Genomic DNA, 19,269 nt, shown 5'->3' on the forward strand with positions numbered 1-19,269 from the left:
GATGTAATACATATTTATCCCTTGTCTGACTCTAAGAAATGTTGAGGCAGTGGAAAAAGTGGAGGAGGAAGGATATGGGGAATAATGCACTGGGGCTGACAGTAGTGATGGTAGGTGGGAAGCAATCAAGTAAGTAGGCCAGGATGTTGCATTTAGTGTGTATGTATGTACATGTTCCTTACTTCAAAAATCTTCCATTCTCTTATTTTTTACTCACATTGCTCTTCTTCCTAAACAGAACTTTTTAAAATGCCAGCTCTGATTTGGTATTGGTACTTTATGCATATTAATATAAGACAATTTTTAATCATCATTGCTTGACATCAGGAAAACCTTAATCTTTAATTGCTTTGCACTGTGTTTGCTTTTGCCTTCAGAGCTGAAGGCAGCTAATGCCAAAATCTGTCTCCAGCTTCCTATAGAGAGGCAGGGTGCTTATTTCTCCGCTCTGTTGAATTCCCATTTGTACATTTTAAATGCAGTTTCATTTTCTTTCCTCATGATGTAGTCCTGCAGCAAAATTGTAGCAGGCTTCATTATAATAAAGATTTGGAGAAGTTACAGGTGGTCTTTATGGGAAGGGTTAAATAATGGTTGTGCTGCAAGTCAGAGTTGAGAGTATGACATCATTTGCATTTGTTTTTCTGCAGCTGGCATAATGAGAAGAAAAAAACCACTTTTATTGTCATTTTGCTGTGTTTGCTGTGACCTTGCTGTATCAAAGAGAAACTGTAAAGCCTGAAACACTGTCTGGATTATTATGTTAACTTCACTCTCCCTCTGTCTTTAAGTAAACAAACAAAGTTCCTTATTACATTTCTACATTATGTGAAATACAAAAGTATTACAGATATTTGGGAACATTTTTCTAAAGCCCACCTAAATATACTCTGATAGTTTGCGCATGTGGTTTTTTCCCAGTGTATATTTAATTTAAATAACTCCTTCTGTTTTCTCCTTGTCTTGTAAGTAACATTTATATAGCCCTCTCAGACCAGGATGTGATAGGTGAATATAGGAAAGACAGAGGGATTTTTTTACTCACAGTGTTCTGATACTTGGTCCAGTTTCATGTCATTATTCCTTAATGTGTTGATATAGAATTGAACTGTATTTTAAAAGATGCTTTACTTAGTAGCTTACAACATTGCATTTAAGGCAGACTGTAGCTATTTAAGTTGGCCCCTGATACATTCTGAATTAGTCTCTATCTGATTATGGCTGCAGTAAATACTGTCAATGTTTGAAGCCTGTGCTTTCACATGTTTGGACAGAAGGTACTGCGCATCTGTCCATGTGGGGTTTTTATGCTGTTAAGTCTTGGCATCTATGAATTCAAGTCTACAATGAATCTAATGAAACTCTATTTATTGAAGATGAAATATGAATCTTAGTGCAGGGATTATGTTTTTCTTCTTTGAAGTCTTATGTTATTGGTAGGTGAAGATGTAGATGTGTTTTTAAAGTAAACACTGTGTATAATAACTCTAGTGTTGCCATTTTTCTGACAAATAGGTATTTATTGTCTTTAGTTGATTTTATTAGAGGAATAATGGCTACTTACTTGATTTTCAATGCATCTTCCTAAATTTAGTGCTTTTTAAGCATCTGTTGTCAGTTGAAAATTTAAAGAACTCTGATTTTGGTATTTGTTTATCTCTTTGGTTGCAAACACATTGATGGATCAGTTTTGCAACCATTTTGTAGCTAAATTTAACAGGTTCCTTCACAGTTCAGGATTCTCATGCAGTCAATTAATTTTAATAAAGACTCCAAATCTAAGCAATGTGTAAGAGAAAATACTGAAATAAAACCTTACATTAAAATGTCATTGTATTCAACCCTGGTATTAAATACATGTCTAGTAAATGAGATTTTTAAGATATTTGGCAAACTGAGATTGAATGGTTCTTCTTGTTGTTGTTTGTGGTGATCACTTTGTGTGTGGGGAATTAAATTTATTTTTGATATGTAAAACATTTTGATAGTATTTATATCTTACAAATTTTCTAAGGAAGTTAATTCCTGTGACAGCTGGGAGGGGGTGGTATTTTATGTTCGTTGTTTCATTCTTCAGATTGAAATGACATAAAATGTTACCAAAATTTTTGTGAAGAGTTGTGGGACCTAGTTTTGAGTCACTTAGTCACTTAGACTTCAACTTCAATGCTATTTCTCCTGTCTTAAATGAAATCCTTCTTTTCTTCATTATGCCTTTCACTAATGACATGTAAGCATACATTTTGAACATCTTTGCTGCTTTGACAATTTACTACAGGGCCTGTTTCATTTTCTCTGGACATGTTTGATGGAGAAGTACCAGATAGATCAGCTTCTCATTGTAACATAAAAGAAAATATGTGATGTGAATAAAGAGTTGATGGGTAGATTTAATGCTTCTGTGTCCTTATTGTTGCTTCTACTTTATCTCAAACATTTATGTCAGTTTTTACATGTAATTTATTATCAGTGCTGTCTTTTATTTTACAGTTAAATGAATTAACTGTGTGTAAAAGTGAGTGTGTTTTGCTTTGGGGTGAACTTTTCTTAAGCCACCTTAATGCAACTATTAGTAATGTTGTGAATATATCTTGAGTAGTTTCTCTTTAACCAATTAGTCAAGTCTTCTCAAAAAAAGAGCCAGGTTCTCTTGAATGTAATAGATCAAAGAAATAAATACTACATGGTGATTTTCAAGGATATTTTCATGAAAGTGGTGTAATCACACTACTTCTTTGTTTTTGTGGCGTTATTACACCACTTCTTTCTTTTTTGAAGACTTCTTTGTTTTGTATTATCTGATAGTTGACGTTACCACTAATCATGATCCAAGTTCTCTAAAATAACATGGCAAACTTAATTACAAATAAGTTTCTAAAGATCCCATTATTTATGCGTTGGTTGACTTGTCAGCTCTTTGTCTTTTGATCATAAATGTGAAATGGGAATTGTCTAGTGAATAGTAAGAACTTTTAGAGTAAAAATCTGTCTAGCATAAAGCTCATCACTGAATCAGTCTCTTGGGTAGCAATATTAAAGATCAAGTTATACTTCCTGTGTATAGGAAATTTTACACAGAAATGTTCAGATAGAGTTTATTTGAGTTGCCAGCTGGTTGCAGGGAGGGAGAAAAAAAAAAAACCATTTCACGTATTTGTTTAGTTGCAGAACCAAGACTAGAGATGAAAAAACCAAATAACAAAATCTAAACAGCCTTTTAAGGTACCAACTCACACAGTCACTTTAAAACTAGGATCATAGGCTTTGGTTTTTGAACAATTTTCTCCAGTATTCTTGTGACAATAGTAATGCTCTTGTATAAATTAGGAATTTTAATCTGTCTGTATCAAGGATATTTTTACTTGCTGTGTGCAAAATAAGGTGGGGATTTTGTCCTTGGTTGGTTTTCTGGGCTTTTTCCCCTTTTTTGATTTCCTCTAAACTGGAATTGAAATAAATAAACTTAGACTTGGGGAGTATTTCAGGTAAATGTGATAGTCTAGAGCTTTAAGTACTGCTCCAGTTTTTCTTCTCCTACCACCTTCCCTTTTGCTTAGCTGTGTTCTTAGGGTTTCTGAATGTGTTTGGTAACCATTGTTCTTGGAAGCAGTACCTCTGACACAAGCGTGCAGTAATACGAATTACTGGGAAGGATTCCATAACTTTTCCGCATTTTATAAAGTTATTCCTGCTAGAGAAGGTTCCTGGTTTATTAAGGAACAGTGAAATATCCCAGCATGCCCATGCACCTTGTCCTTCCAAAGTGTTGGAATACACAAAAACAAAATAGATATGGATGTTATCCTGGAGAAGGACGGCATGGTGATTTTCTTCCTAATCACTTCATGAAAGGTAAATGCATTCTGATAACTTTTATATTGGCCTTGTATTGACCTAGTTTTTAATCTTGATTGACTGACCTGATCTCCTTCAGTGACAAGGTGACCCACTTAGTGAATGAGGGAAGGGATTATCTTGTTTATATGAACTTTAGTAGAGCCTTTGGCACCATTTCCCGCAGTATTCTGTAGAAACTGGCTGCTTAGGGCTTGGGTAAGTGCACTCTTTGCTGGTTAAAACACTCTCTGGATGGGCAAGTCTAGAGATTGGTGGGGAATAGAATTGAATCCAGCTGGCTGTTGGTCACAGGTGGTGTTCCCAAGGGCTCAGTATTGGGGCTGCTTCTATTTAATGTTTTTATCAACAACCTGTATCTGGGGGTTAAGTGTTGCTTCAGTCAGCCTGCAGATGATACCAGATTGGGTGGGAGTGTTGATCTGGAGGGCAGGAAGGCTCTACAGTGTTATCTGGACAGGATGGATGGGTAGGCTGAGGCAGAGATATGAAACTGAACAAGGCCCAGTGCCATGTCCTGCTCTTGGATCAAAACAACCCCATGCAGTGCTACAGGTTGGGGGCAAAGTGGTTGGAAAACTTTCCAGCAGATAATGATCTGGGGATGCTGATTGACAGCAACTGAACATGAGCCAGCATGTGCCCAGGTGGCCAAGAAGGCCAATGGCATCCTGGCCTGTATCAGCAATAGTGTGGCCAGCGGGACCAGGGCAGTGATTGTCCCTCTATACTCATCACTGGTGATGCCACACCTCAAGTTCTGTGTTCAGTTCTGGGCCCCTCATGACAGGAAGGACATTGAGGTGGTGGAGCAAGTCCAGAGAAGGAAAAGGAGCTGGTGAAAGGGTCTGGAGCACAAGTCCTGTTGAAGAGCAGCTGAGCGAGCTGAGGTTGTTTAGTCTGGAGAAAAGAGGCTCTCACTCTCCACCTGAGAGGAGGCTGACCCTAGGTGGGGGTCAGTCTCTTCTCCCAGGAAGCAAGTGATATAATCAGAGGAAATGGCCTCAAACTATGCCAGGTGAGGGTTAGACTGGATATTCGGAAAGATTTCGAATAGTGGTCAGGCATCAAACCAGGCTGTCCAGGGCAGTGTTGAAACCCTGCAGGTATTTAAAAGATGTTTAGATGTGGCACTAAAGGACATGGTTTAGTGATGTGCTTGGCTGAATCTGTGGTTTATAGTGCCAGCAATTATAGTAATTTGAGTGAGTACTACTGACAAACCAGCCAAGCTCACCAGCATGGACAGGCATGTGTGTCTTAAGGGGGAGATGGAGGAAATGACTGTTGGGGTGACCAAGTGAGTCTGGATGGCTTCCAGGGACACAGCAGGATCTGGAAGTCTCCATCGTGAAAATTATGGTGAATGTGTTGGTTTAATTAATTTATTTCTTTCTGTTTCAGAGCAGTCCTGTTTTTTTCTGTGCTCAGTTACTAAGATACAGCTAGCTGCTTTATTGAAGGTAGAGTACTGGTGCCATCTGGTGGTGTTAGGGCATTCCCAGGAATGAGAAATCCCTTGTGAGGAATTTAAAAAAAAGTACATGGATATATATTCTGCCTTAGCATGTAATTATTCTCTTGAATTAAGTCATAAAAATCTGCACATGTATTCATAACTAAGCTTGCTACAGCAAATTTAAGTCTTTAGTCTATTTCTTTCTGCTCAACAAAAGGGTTTGTTTCTAGTAGTTTCTTCTATGAAACAACATAGAAGAGTTTCATTGGAGCTTACAATATTTTAAAACTCATTTTGAAAGACAGAATATCTTCTGTTATACCATTTTGCTAAAACCAGCCAAAATTTCTCACTGCTAATGTTTGAAGTCACTGTGCTGTTTTGTAAGTTGCTTATATATTGTTGCAAAGTAAAAGTTCAACAACATACATCTGACGACAGTTGAAATAAAAAACTTTGGTATCTGAAGCAAAAGCAACCACAGTACTGTTTTCTTTGTCTGCCCATCTGTTGAAATCGTGTCCTCCATCTTAAGTTGCTTACCTGAGTTAATATCCTCATCCTTCTTCAGAACGCTCTGTACAGGCTGTATTGACATTTCTAGCGATGGAAGTAGGACTGTGACCTGCTTCTCCACTTCTCTTGAAGTAAATGTCTGACTGATAAGTATCTTGCCCTACAATGGAAAAACTTGTAAAAGAGAAAGGTACTTTATTTTAAGTTGGTGAGCTTTTTGATTAATTTCATTTAACTGTTACTCTTCATCTGTTGCAGGTCACCATATTATTTTTATAAGTTACTTTTAAATAAATTTCCTTATGGAACAGACGTCTGTTTGTTCAGTCATTAAAAACTTCTTTCTATTGCAGCTGATTAGAATAACAGACTATTTTTGTTTTAATCCAGGTAGTTGAAAAAGACAAATTCTGTGCTTGTATTTCTTCACAATCTCTGACCTCATGACCATACATCACTTTACTGGCATTGTGATAGAAGTGTAAATTAGACTTAGTTCTGATAAGTAATTGCGTTAGTTCTCTCTTTACATCGTTGTGCTCACAATATCAGGAGCCATTTTTTAATTCTGTCTTTACAGAATAAGTTATTTCCAGGCCTGTTCAGCTAGTATAGTTTGTGGAATTAGATAGAAACAGCTATTAAAATTTAACATATATAATAGTAGTTAAGAATTTAATGTTAATATTTAAATTATAGTTAAAATGTTAATTTATCAGTATTTGTTGGTCATCTTTGAGGATAACAAAACTGTTTGCCATAGCAAGGGCACTTCTTTTCCTGCACTTAAATTCAGCTCATTGAAAATCTAGGTTTGTCTGCTGAGTGAGATGCCTGATTTTCATGATCTCATAAAAGTGAGGTGCTTATGCTCAATGTATGCCACACAATCATGAGCATCAGATTTAAAATTTTTCTTTTCCACACTTAGTTTTGAATCTGAACAAAGTTCTATTGTTGTAGTGCTTTGTTCTTAGAGCTATGACTTTCACCTTAAATATACTGTCCTTGTGAGTTGAGGTATACCTGTTGCTTTCAGTACAGTTGTCATTCAGCTTTTGGTGCTGTATGACTTTAGTACCTTTCAGCAAAATTATTCAGCTAAATTATTATTATTTGCTACATTTAGTTGTTTTCCTCAGGGTTTCCCCACTGTGAGCATTATCCTTCTGTTTGTTAATGAATTAACGTTATTGTGCTAAGTTTCAGCAAAAGAAAAATATGTATGCTTATTCTGTTAAAATAGAGCAAAGTTGTAGTGGTTTGTACATCTGCCATTCTCTTCAGTTCTGAATTTGTACCTGGTAAGAATAACTTCCTGTCTTGTACCATAAAGTTAGGTGGTACAAACCACAGTTTCAGTTTGATAATCTGACAAGTTGTTAATAGCAATCACAGCACTTAAGAAATCCTTTAAAGAAAATATTAATACTCACTTCTAACTTTTTGCAAGATCAGTACAATGATCCACTTGCCCTGTCTCCAGCATCCATCTAGATCTAAAAAGGAACTGAATTTCCCTGTTGTTAGCTTTCATAGTGTATCACTATCACCCTGTAACTAGAACTGGAAGAATATACTGATGATTTAAGATGAATTTGGTTGTTGGTTTGTTTTTTTGTTTTTTTTTTTCACAAATTGAGTACCACTTCCTTTTTCCACATGAACCAAAGTGTAATCTTTTCCTCTTCCAGCAGTAGTGAGGGAAGATTCATGACAAGGCCTTTTGGAAGACTTGTTACTTGAGTTCATGTTGTGATGTGCTTTTAGAGTTGTGATAAGCCTCTGAGCTGGTTTCTTTAGAAGCAGAGTGACTGCTCTGTTCTTCACATTTTGCTGGAAAAATAGATCTTTTAAATAACAAAGTCTTACAGAGTTTATTCTGCTGTGTGAGGGGCTATGTGTCCTTAATGGGGATCTTTTTTGTGGATTCCAACAAAAGAGCACCTCCTGCAACTCTGTACTGCTTCCAGTTACTAGTAATTTTTTATTTTGCATTCAATCAAAGAAGTTCACAGTGGAACTGCAAAGATATTTTTATTGGCATTTTTCTTAAGTTTTTGTCAAGTCCTGTCATTAACAGCTTGTTTTGTCATTGTTTTTGTAATTCCCTTTGCAATAAAACAGCAAAATCAGTAACTACAGGCTATACCTTTGACTTTTTGGAGCAGGAAGATGGAACTAGTAGTAGTCTTTATCTGTCACTGTAATAGCTGAATCTTCCCTGTATGAGTCGATAAGAAAAATTGCTTCTTCTGTCAAACTTACCTACTCACATGAGACTGTATCATCTTTGGCCAAAGAACAAAGATCCTATTTTTTATTATTTTTAAAAATATAATTTTATTCTGGCAAATGGCTAGAGATTCTGGAAATACTAGTTATTTCCCTGAAAGTATTTTGGAAGATTAAGATACAAAGAGCAGATTACTTGAAAGTATAGCTTGAAAACTGAGAATGCTGCTCATCTAAATGTGCATCTTCAATTCAAAATGTTTTCTTTTCTTACAGACTTTCTAGTCCATAGGTTGTTGTCTAAGAAATCTGCTTATTTATTTGGTTATTTTTCCATGTCATTTTTCAATATAACGAATTTCTTTTATTTTTCCATCACATAAGAGGACTTTTTAGGACTTCATTTTTGAGCAATTTTCCTTGTCTAGTAGGAGACTATGTTAAATCTTATTTTTCTTTATTTTTCCTGAGGATCATTTTTTCCCCCTTTTCTTGCTTACGAGTGCTTCTGCCCTACTCTTCTCTTAAATTAATAGTGATACCTAAATACTTAGGTAAATTTAGTGAGCTGAGTATTTCTTTGTGGCAGCAGTATTTTGAGGAATTTTGGATGTTAACTTTCAGACTATTTTTCTGTCTTTTCAGGTCTCTGGATGGCAGACTCTGAAAAGAAATGCTGTTTTAAGAGGTATGCCTCATGTAGGCCAAAATATTTTGGACTGGTTTCCATATAAATGATAAGGCTGTATTTCTGAGGAGTCCATCTGCTGATCCTCTCTGTAATCTTGCATGAATAATAGTTTCAATGCTGACAACTCTCTGAAATGTGAAAGCTTGTGCTGAGATATACAGGCTTGTCTTATCAATTTTAGTGGAGAGACCTGTAATACGTTGCTTAACTTTTTGCTTGATCATCTTAAGAGAGCACTGCCTTAGTGGACGCAGGGGATGAAGCACAAACAAAGCAAGTCAACTTTCTGAAATGTGCGTGTCCTCTTTCAGCCTCTCATGACTTCGTGTGTGTGGGGGTTCATTTGTTTGCTTGTTTTTTAATTGGGAATATAGTCCAGATTTTGTAAACGCCCTCATTCCCTTTTTGGTGTTTTGTAAGACATCCAGACAGTGAGAGGCTGACACCGTGCCAGCAGTGTGTTTAAAATAATGTCAGTTGGATCCAAGATGAAGAAATACTAATCTTTTTTGCAAATTATCTTTTTTTCATATTAGCTGAATGTTTGGAACATTTTCTGTGTTTGTTTGGGGTTTCGTGTTCCAGCACTGAAAAAAAGTGTCTCTTCTCTCTCCATTGTTGGTATGTTGTTTTTGAATAATTCATTGTTTGGCAGCTGTTGAGAAAACTGTCTATTCAAAATGGAATTCTTCTACCATGTCTTCCATCCATTTCAAGCAGATGTAGTGGCATATGTTAGAAAAGTAGGCTTTGTCTTTGTAAGAGAAAGATTGGTGTGAGTATTTTCTTTTTTTAACTTTTTAAAACAGGATCTCTCAATTCTTTTTAAGCACTTCAGAGGGCTTCCTATATCTCTAAAGCAGTGCAGTGCTGATTTGTTCTGCCTCCAAAACAATAACCAGGATGAATTACTAACAACTTGGGTTAAGAGTGGCTCTTCAGCTGTTGAGTAAGATTTTGGTGTTGCTCTTTTTTATGCAGTGTTTACAAAACTCCTAAAGAAAGTGATGCTAAGAATTAGGGAAGATGTTATTGCTATTTTCTACACAATCTGTGGACAGAAATCAAGGTGAGGATACTGCACTACTCTTGGAGGTGCACACTTGTAGGGTGAGAGGCATTGTACCCAAGTTGCAATGCAGGAGATTCCTATGAGACAGTAGGAGCATTTTTTGCCAGTGAGGGTTGCTGGGAACTGGAAAAGGTTGCCCAAAGAGGCTGTGGAATCTTAATTGTTGAACAATTTCTGAGTGAAATAGAATAGCCCACTGTAATTCTATGTAAGTGGCCTGCTTTGAATGCAAGGTTGGATTAGAGAAGCCTGGAGAGGTTACTTCATTATATCTATAATATTATCCTATGTGACATGTTCAAGGGACACTTTTTATGAATTGTACATTTCCTGTAAAAACAGGTGAGGGTCAGCTTGGTGTGTTGTGTGTCTTTTTTAGGTGGGTTTTTGTTTTGGGGGGGTTGTTTGGTTTTTTTGTTTTGCTTTGCTTTACTTTTTTTTGTTGTTGTTTTTGGTGGGGTTTTTTTTTTTTTAATTTTTTTATTGGTGAGTTGAGTAGAGTTTGGTGATTATAGAACTGAGTAGTGACTTCTTACTATTCTGGCAACATGCTTTTGAGGGAGAAGAACTGTGTTTTGGCTCCAGTGTTCATTTGTTGACTAAGTACAAAACAAGGCTTTAAATTTTTTAATCAAGTGTCATGGTTAAGTCAGTGGATTGAAAGTTTCAATCTTATCTACAGTTCTTAACGTTTGAGATTGCTTGCTGTCATAGGTTGCTATTTCAGCAGGTAAATCTCATAAGAACTAACAATTTAATTTAGAAGAACTAAAGAATTTCTGTTTTACAGAGATTTGCCTTTCTTGGCTTTGGCTTTCTAAAAACTAAATTAAGGTATGGTATTTTCTCTTGTCTGCTAACTGTTGTGGGGGTTTAGTGGGAGCCTGAGGTTCACAGTGTTCAAATGAGCTGTTAGGTTTGGAAAATGATGCTATAAATGTTCAGAGTTTGGTCTGTCCTCTGAATTTACCTGTTTTTATATAGGATGGTACCTTTCTGTGAAACTTTTGCTTCTGAACTTGATTGTGATCCTGTGAAAGATTCGGAAGCTCTTGTGCATGCATCTTCTACAGTGCACAATAGGTCATATTACAAAATAATGCAAATGTAAATGGTCTCTTTTAGAGGCTTGCTACTTCTACTAAATCCTGCACAGTCTAGTTAGTCTCTGGGGGTGGGGGGAAGTGTCAATTGGGAGATATGTTTTTGGTCTGATTTTTTAAAAATTATATATATATATATATATTTATTTAGGCAAGAAGGTATCACTCTAGGTTGTGCTTTGGAAAAGTAAACTTCTGCTATTTGTTCAAGCTGGTGTGCATGACTTAATTGTCAACCTGATTCTGTGTGTTTTCTTTTCACAGCAGCTTTAGATGTGTTCGCTATTGAGCTCATGCTAACTTCATTGAATTAGTGTCTCTATGATTTTCTAACAGTCATCAGCAGCTTGAGATCAGTCAAGAAGTTCAGCTTGTTTAATACATGGATAGGCAGAGGTAGTAAATTCATAGGATCATATGATGATTCAGGTTACAAAAAGATCATGTCCTTTATGTGAGGTGGTTACCTGTAAAAGGACCTGAGGGAATGGCATGACCTGTGTCAGGGAGGATTTAGGTTAGGTATTGGGGAAAGGTTCTTCCCTCAGAGGGTGGTTTGGCACTGGAACAGGCTCCCCAGGGAAGTGGTCACAGCACCAAGCCTGACAGAGTTCAAGAAGCATTCAGACAATACTCTCACGCGCATGAGAGACATTAGGGATGTCCTGTGCAGGATTTGGACTTGATGATTCCATGGGTCGCTTCCAACTTAGGATATTCTATATAATCCAGCTGCTCAAAGCAAAGTCAACTGAGGTCAGACCAAGTGGCTCAATGTGTTATCCAGATATCTGTCTGTGCTTTTAAGCTGCATAATTTCTTGGGAATATGTATTTAAACTTGTGATTTTGTTTCTAAGGTTAGATTACTTGTTTTGGAGGCATGTGAATTAATTTTTAGCTTTCTTTTCAGCATACAACTGTTTGAGAGATGGGAAGACAAGTTCTGTGAAAGAGGTCATCTGGAATTCAGATTTGAAAAAATATGCCCTTTTCAAAAGGAAGTTGTTTAAGGGAGACCTGGATTTGCCTGGAAAATAGAAAAATAGCTTATATGATTCTTAGTCAAACTTGGTGTCTAGGATGTTGTGTAGTCTTGCTGTTTTGTTCCAGTTTGTGTGACATTACTGGCATGGATTTTTGTGGGATGGTAACAACTTGGCTGTCTTATACAATAGAAGTGGTGCTTAACTTTTGTTTGGCCCTGGACTGTAGAAACATGGGCATCTTGGAGTGCCTTCCCAAGAACAGATGTGTGGTTCGAGTACTGCTAGTACCCCTTCTGAGCTGATAGTGTATTCCAGATAGGAACGTGAAAGACATCCTGTATTAGCTTCCAATCCACATGGAGTGTTTCTTCTTTAGCATTGTGAGTAGTAGCTTAGTTTTTCTATTTCTGGTATTTTCTAGTATGACTGTGTATCATCTTCAAATGCAATAATAGTGAGAAAAAAATAGTGATGATTAAATCTGCAATTATGTTCTTTACTTTCCTATGAAGTGATACAGAACAAGCAGGTGATAAATGTGAAATTACTTTACATAATATGGAATTACTTTATGTTTTTAATTAGTTGCTATGATTAGTGAATTTAATTTCTTATATGAGGTTGTAACATAAGTGTCTCTATTTTTCTTTATATGTGTCATTAGTTCTGCTAAATTTTTTTTTCTGTTTCTCTCTAGGAAGCAATTCAAGTTTTCTGCAAAGTCTGAGCATTTATGTTATCTGACTGAACTGACATCTTGGTAATATGCCATTTTTTGTGAGCTTCTCTCTACCTTTCTAAATATATATGAAGTGGTCTGGCTTTTTTAAAATTTTATTTTAATTAATTTAAAATTTTTAATAAGTCCTCTTGTTGTAAGAGGTTAACTGTTTTGAAAAGCAAGAGAGGCATTTTGAGTTATTTTTTTTCCCAAGACTGGAGGATGTGGGTCACAATTGTAGAAGATGCTCAAATAAAGTATGACACTGATAGCTTCCTTATAGATCTTAAAAGTTGTATTGTTCATTGGAGATTCAAGGTGTGCTGAAGCAACCATGTCTGGATCTCTGGATGAGCAGAGAAGAGATCCTTCTCCTGTTTTAGTAGCTGCAAGAAGGCAGCTCCTTCTGTAGGTTTTGTCACCTTTTGAGGTGTCTACTGTCCTGGAAAGACCTCTTACCTTTCTGTTGCTTCTTCCAATAGTTCTTATTCTCAGTCCTTCAAACATCTAATGAGAGCGACTTTCTGTCCTCCTTCAAAGGTGTATGAAATTTTCATAAGGTTGATTTGATAGGCTTGCTCTTGATATTCTAGAAGATGCTCATTTTTCCAGTGCCAAAATGTGTATGATTTTTTTTTTCCTATTAAGTTGGAAAAGTGTATATTATTCTTGATATCCCCTTTTTTTTCCTCTAGCACAATGGGCTTTATTTCTATTATTTTTGCCTTTGTTGTATGGTTCAGTCACTGTTCTCATAATATTATACCCCATCTGATTTTTTTTTGTTTGTTTGTTTGTTTGTTAGTGCCAGCATTTATCTCTACTGTTGGGAGGAAAACTTGTAATTTTTTTTCTAGAAAATAAACTTCTTTACTTCAGATTTCACTGTTAAGTCTTTGGCTCTTCTGCCTTAGGAGTGCTTGGATTTCTGCCTGTGGTTGTTCTCAACACCTTCTCAATTCCTGCGTAGACAACAGCTAGTTGTATTGATACTGCCTTTTTCACGATCTGTTTAGGCTAATTTCCCTTTTGTCTGTCATGAATTGTGTTTTTTAGCATGCCCACTTTCAAATTAACTGGTGGCTTAATGCCATCTCTTGAGCTCTTCTTGAAGAGTGATGTTGAATAGCTCTTCCTCAGCACCACAGAAACTTACATACCTCATGTAGTAGCGTTTAACTGATGATCTCATGTACTAACTTGAAAGGATTTAATGTGCATCTGGTTTTCAGAGGGTTAAAAATAATTCTACAATTAGGAAAGTCATTCAGGTTCTGAGTAAATGTTTCTCACCTATTTTGTCTGCTGCAAAACCAAGCTGCTCTTTTATTCTTCTTTAATAGGCGGTTACTAGATTTATAGCTAAATCTCAAATACTATAAAATAATACTGATTTTTTTTCCCCATTGTTTAATTTTTAACAATAAGACTTGGAAATCTTCCTAGTTTTTTTGTATAGGACAATGCAGATTTAAATGTATAGGTGTTGGATATGTTTCTCCACAGTTTACAGTGGAACATTTGGTACTTCTCTGCACTGGAATAGTTCAGATTGTGGAAGTTTGCTGTTTGATAGTTCTTTTTCTTAGTACCACTTCACTGAACACAGACAAAGAAAGATGACAAAATTTAAGATCAGACAACCTTGTTCACTGTGAAACTTGGGGAACATGTGTCACCATTCAAATTCTGAAATGTTTTCCAAACTGAGCTAGATGAAAACCAGTATTTGTGAGCCAGGGACAGTAAAACCACTTTAAAGGAAAACAGTATAATTTGGTGACTATTGCAGTACGAGAACAAATATAGTAGGTGGTAAGTAGAATGCTGATCAAGTTCTGGTAACAGTACAATTTTCAAAATGTTTTGAAAAAAATAATAACAGCTGTGTTTAAAATGTAACAGTGTGTTTGTAAAGGCATGGGCTTTGTGTGGTGTTTTCTCTCTAAGCAGTTGGAGTTACTGCAAAAAAAAGTTAAATGAGCTTTTTCATTTTTGATTTCTATTTTTTTTTCCCTTTTAAAGATGGTTATGCCATCCTATGCTCAAAAGAAAGGAAAAATGTCTAGTTCTAGTTTTAGCACAATCAACTGCTCCTCTGCCAATGAAATTATTTTAATCTGTAGTCTTCAATTTACTTCTGTTTAAATAAAAGGGATTTCAGAAGGTTTACTTTCCAGCTCCATTGTTGAGAGACAGATTCAAAATTATGCTTTCACATAGGCAAACACTTAAAAGTGTGGTTAAACTGAACAGTTGCTTTGACTTTTGAATTGTCAAAATATTTTTGAATCTGAAATTACTTTGAGGATTTTCTTCCTCCATATTTTGTGAGTTTTCCATCATTACTCGATTGACTATGATGACTCAAGTTACCAGGATAGTAGGTTTCACTTTAAATCTGAGTCTGTTGGTTGGTAAAGGAACTTAGTAGTAGCATACAGAAGGGCCATTTTCTATGCTCTTGCAGTACTGACTTGCAAAATGGTGTGGGGTTTACGTTGTTTAGTTTCTGTGAAGTGACATAAAAGTTAGTGCCACCACTGTGCCTGCACATCAATGTACATTGTACAAAAGTCTGAAGCTAGGTTAACACAAGTTAATAATTTATTCCCAAATGACTACAGCTGTGTTGTTTGATGATGCGTCTCTTCCACAGACACCAAAGATGCTAACAAGGAAGATTAAGCTTTGGGACATTAATGCCCATATAACCTGTCGTCTGTGCAATGGATACCTGATTGATGCTACTACTGTAACAGAATGCTTGCATACTTGTAAGTAGAAGTATAATTAAGTTAAACTTGCTGACTTTTTTGTATCTGTTTGTCTCTGGCTTTTTTTTTTTTAAAAAAAACTTGATATGCAAGTTTAAAACATATTGTAATGGTTTTCAGTTGAAATTTCAAATTGTGCATCAGCCAAAAAGCATGTGTTTTACTAGACTGCTTTTCTTTAACAGATGATTTGCTTTTTTAACAAAACAAATGGAGGGAACATTAAAGCTGTGCTGCATAAACTTGAAGCCATATACAATTTGTGGCAGTGTAACTATTCAAGAATGCAGTGTGCCTTCATGCTAAAGGAATGTGGAATACCTAGTTCTCTCTTCTGTGACAGTTGATGTAGCATATGTTCTCCACCTGGAGCCTTTTAGATGTCTCTTTCTCTCTTGTTCCTCTGCAGAAAACAGAGTAGTTTACCAATAAGGAATAAGTATGTTGTATTATATCCTAGAAATAAGCTTGTATTCCAAAACACTGTGATAAAGTAATTGTTTGTTGATAAGTTACTCCGTGAATTTCTATTTTCATGTAAGCAAAGGATGACTTAAACCTTGCAACCCATCCTATGTTTTAAAATTGCTCTGTCACAATATTTATGTTTATTCTGATAAAGCTAGTAGGTTGTTTAGTTAGTCTAATGACTTAGTCCTAAATTTTCTTGCAAGGCAATTATTTGGTGACTGTGTCTTTATCATAAAACAATAAGTGTCGTCAGACTTCAGCTTTTATATCTGACAAAGGGGAAAGGCAATGTTCATGATTTGTCAGTTTATTATGTTTTTTATTATATTCCATTTAGAAGCTCTGTTTATCAGCCTTGATGAATTTGTTGCATTTGTCACGCTTCGTGTCATTCTGAATATCCTCACAGAATCTAGCACAGTAGAAGGGTTTGTTGTATGATTCCAAGAATCACAGAATGGTTCTAGAATCTATATTCAATCACCTGGCCATGGGCAGGGTCAGCATCTACTGGAGCAGGTTGCTCAAAGCCTTATCTAACCTGACCTTGAATGCTTCCAGTGATGATATGTCCACAGCTTCTTTGTGCAACCTGTGCCAACTACCCTTATTCTTTTTAATATCTAATCTGAACCTATCTTCCTTCAGTTTGAAGCCATTCCTCCTTGTCCTGTCAGTACACGCACCTGTAGAAAGTTCATCTCCGTCTCTCTTGTAGTGCCCTTAAACTTTTGTAAGACTGCTTTAAGGTCTCTCCAGAGCCTTGCTTCCTGTCTCAATTTCTGTAGTATTATTTTCAGAGCTAGACTTCTACTTAGTTGTGCCCAGATTTCTTTACTGTTGCTGGTTAAAAGACTATCCAAAATGAGTATCATAACAAGTTAACATGGCTGACAGAGAGCTAGAGAGAGGTAATTTTTTATTGTTCTTTAAAAACAAAGCAAAACCTCACAAATATGCCTCAAATACGGTATCCCATCCGCACCATCTCATATTTACTTATGGGGGAAATGCATAGATCCACAGCTCTATGGTGCTTGCTGCAAAAGCCAGGAAATGCACCTTACTACCTTTTCCTGCTGCTTTCTCTGCGGTTTTCTTTGGCTTGTTTCTCCCGTACTTTGACAGTTCATATTTTATGAATACTACTTCACTCTGTGCCTGTAGAATTAGTTTTTTGAGAACAGGCACATTGTCCTTTTTAACAAAACTTCATACATGTTGGCATTGTTTGTATTATATAAGATAATGCTAATAATGTATGTTCCTGGAAAAGCATCCTTTCAAAATCCATAATGAAATTACCCTGTCTGTTGAGGTAGTGAATTCTCTTCTAAATTATACCAACTTGAAATTTTCATTCTCTTCTACTCAGAACTGCACATTTTTCTTACCTTTTCAATTTTTCTCTAATTTACTGATCTTTAGTCATTCAAAGATTCTTCAGTAATAAATAAAGTTATTGAGTCCTTTAGTGAAAGTAATTTGGAGGACCAAGGCCAGTCCTCTGGAGGAACAGAGCGAATTTTTGTAAAACGGAATGTAGGAGAAAACAATTTTTATCCTACTTATTTCTCTGCTGTGGTTTTAGTTTGTTGGTGACAGGTAGGCCACTGAATCAGTGGCTAAAAACTTCATCAGTAGTAACTAAAAAAAAGTCAAGTATTTTTAGTTTGTGTTTATTCCTTGATTAAACTTCCAGACTAGATGATGTATGGAGGTCTTGTAAAACTTTGTGTTTATAATGTCAGTATTTTAGTGTTTACATGTGAAAGCTGTCCTGTGTTATGAAAGGGAAAACCTCACATTATGAAACGTATCATCTTCGGAGTGCATCAGGATGATAAAAGGTCAGCTTGAACTAGATACTGAAAATAAAAAAAGTCAAGAGAAGTGAAACTGTTAAAAAAACTGTTCCTGTTCTGATCAAACCTCTGTGATGTGTTTAAGAAATCAGAAAATGTACAGCTAAGTCTATGTCCACAATCAGTGCCTGTATGTCTGGGTGAACAGAGATCAGAGATACTGGAAAACCAAAGTAATGGAAAATTCTAGAAATAATATTGTTTCAGGCTGTAGAGTGATTTCCATGTTGCATGTCCATTGTTCCAAAGACTTCTCATTTCAGGAGAGTTTATAATCTCAACCTGATCCCAGAAAAAAAGAATCTAGATGGCTGCAGCACCCTTCATAAGCCATCTAGTGGCATTTATTTGGATGCTGTACTCAGACTGAAACCTGCCAGAACATTAGCTAACTTGTGACCAGTTCATTTTAGGAGGAGTTAGTGTTTACCCAGTCCAAGCTGGAAGATGTGCTAACATGGGATGATGTTTTAGATATCAGAGATTACTTTGGGTTGGAAAGTAACTATTGAAGTCACATAATGCATCACCACTGCAATGGGCAGGGCATCTTCAGCTGCATGAAGATTCTCAGAGTCCTTGGTGAAGCTGTGCTGACTGTCTGGAGTCATCTCCCTGTCCTCCACGTGCCTTAGCATAGCTTTTAGTACTCCATGATCTTCCCAGGCACAGAGTCAAGGCAGACATGTTGGTGATTTCCAGGTCTCACCCTTTCTACCACTTCCTAAAAGTGGAAGCAGTGTTTGCCTTTTTCTAGTCACTGGACATTTCCTCTGACTGTCAGGACTATCGCTGTTAGTGACTTGGCAGCTACATCAGCCAATTTGAGACCCTGGGACACATCTCATCAGGTCCCAGAGACTTAGATGTATTCACATTCCCAGGTGTTCATAAGTCTGATCTTTTCACACAGTAGAAGGGATTTTACACCCGCAGTGCCTCCTTTGCGGTTCATCTGTGTGAGAGCTGTGGGAGGAGAAATTGCTAGAGAAGACTGAGGCAGAAAAATTGAATACCTCAGGTATCTTCTTGTCGATTGTTACTGGTTTGCCAGTCGTGTGTCTGGGGGTTACACATTGTTTGGCCTTCTTTTTGTGACATACTTACAGAAACCATTTATAATGCTTCATGTCCCTCGCTGAGTTCAGCTTCAGCTGAACCTTTCTGACCCTTCCCTACCCAAGTTAACAACATCCCTATACTCTTTCCAGGATACCTGTCCCTGGTTCCTCTGTCAGATTCTGCTTTTATTGGCTTGGTAGGAATGGTGTTTCACTCCAGTTTTGCAAAGTGGATGGATCTACTGTTCTGGCACCCTGCTGGAGCAAGCTGCTGTGCTTGTCTTACCTCTTGGTAAGACAATGAGGCTTTGTCTTACCTCTGCCACCAACAGGGCTGTCATCCTAGGTGTGTAAATGCAAAACACAGTGCAAAGTTATGGTACTTCATTTACTGTTACTTTTTTTTTTAGTCAACGGGTGTTTATGTAATTGTACTGTCTTCTTGTTTGAGAGGT

General features: G+C 36.6%; 1 protein-coding gene and 1 long non-coding RNA gene across 13 annotated transcripts in view; one reads left to right on the forward strand and one right to left on the reverse strand.

The window, feature by feature from the left end:
* The window catches only part of PCGF3 (polycomb group ring finger 3), a 55,722-nt gene that overhangs the window by 19,444 nt on the left and 17,009 nt on the right, over positions 1–19,269 (forward strand). For 3 of the 12 annotated variants that reach the window (XM_064405715.1, XM_064405714.1, XM_064405717.1), the window contains 3 exons: positions 8,711–8,753; positions 12,617–12,679; positions 15,300–15,417. In XM_064405715.1, coding sequence (XP_064261785.1) covers positions 15,309–15,417 — 109 coding nt within the window. In that variant the 5' untranslated portion in view covers positions 8,711–8,753; positions 12,617–12,679; positions 15,300–15,308. Of the gene's footprint in view, positions 1–5,285; positions 5,319–8,710; positions 8,754–9,737; positions 9,826–10,618; positions 10,663–10,694; positions 12,300–12,616; positions 12,680–15,299; positions 15,418–19,269 lie in introns of those variants that run through there. The other 9 variants (XM_064405718.1, XM_064405719.1, XM_064405722.1 and 6 more) reach the window with 6 other exon arrangements.
* Positions 355–19,207, reverse strand: LOC135291483 (uncharacterized). Its single transcript, XR_010354272.1, has 4 exons — positions 19,132–19,207; positions 15,739–15,820; positions 5,858–6,004; positions 355–510 (listed from the first exon to the last, which is right to left on the reverse strand). It is a non-coding gene; the product is annotated as an uncharacterized LOC135291483 (long non-coding RNA).

This window comes from Passer domesticus, chromosome Z (assembly GCF_036417665.1).
Source record: "Passer domesticus isolate bPasDom1 chromosome Z, bPasDom1.hap1, whole genome shotgun sequence".
NCBI classification, from domain to species: domain Eukaryota; kingdom Metazoa; phylum Chordata; class Aves; order Passeriformes; family Passeridae; genus Passer; species Passer domesticus.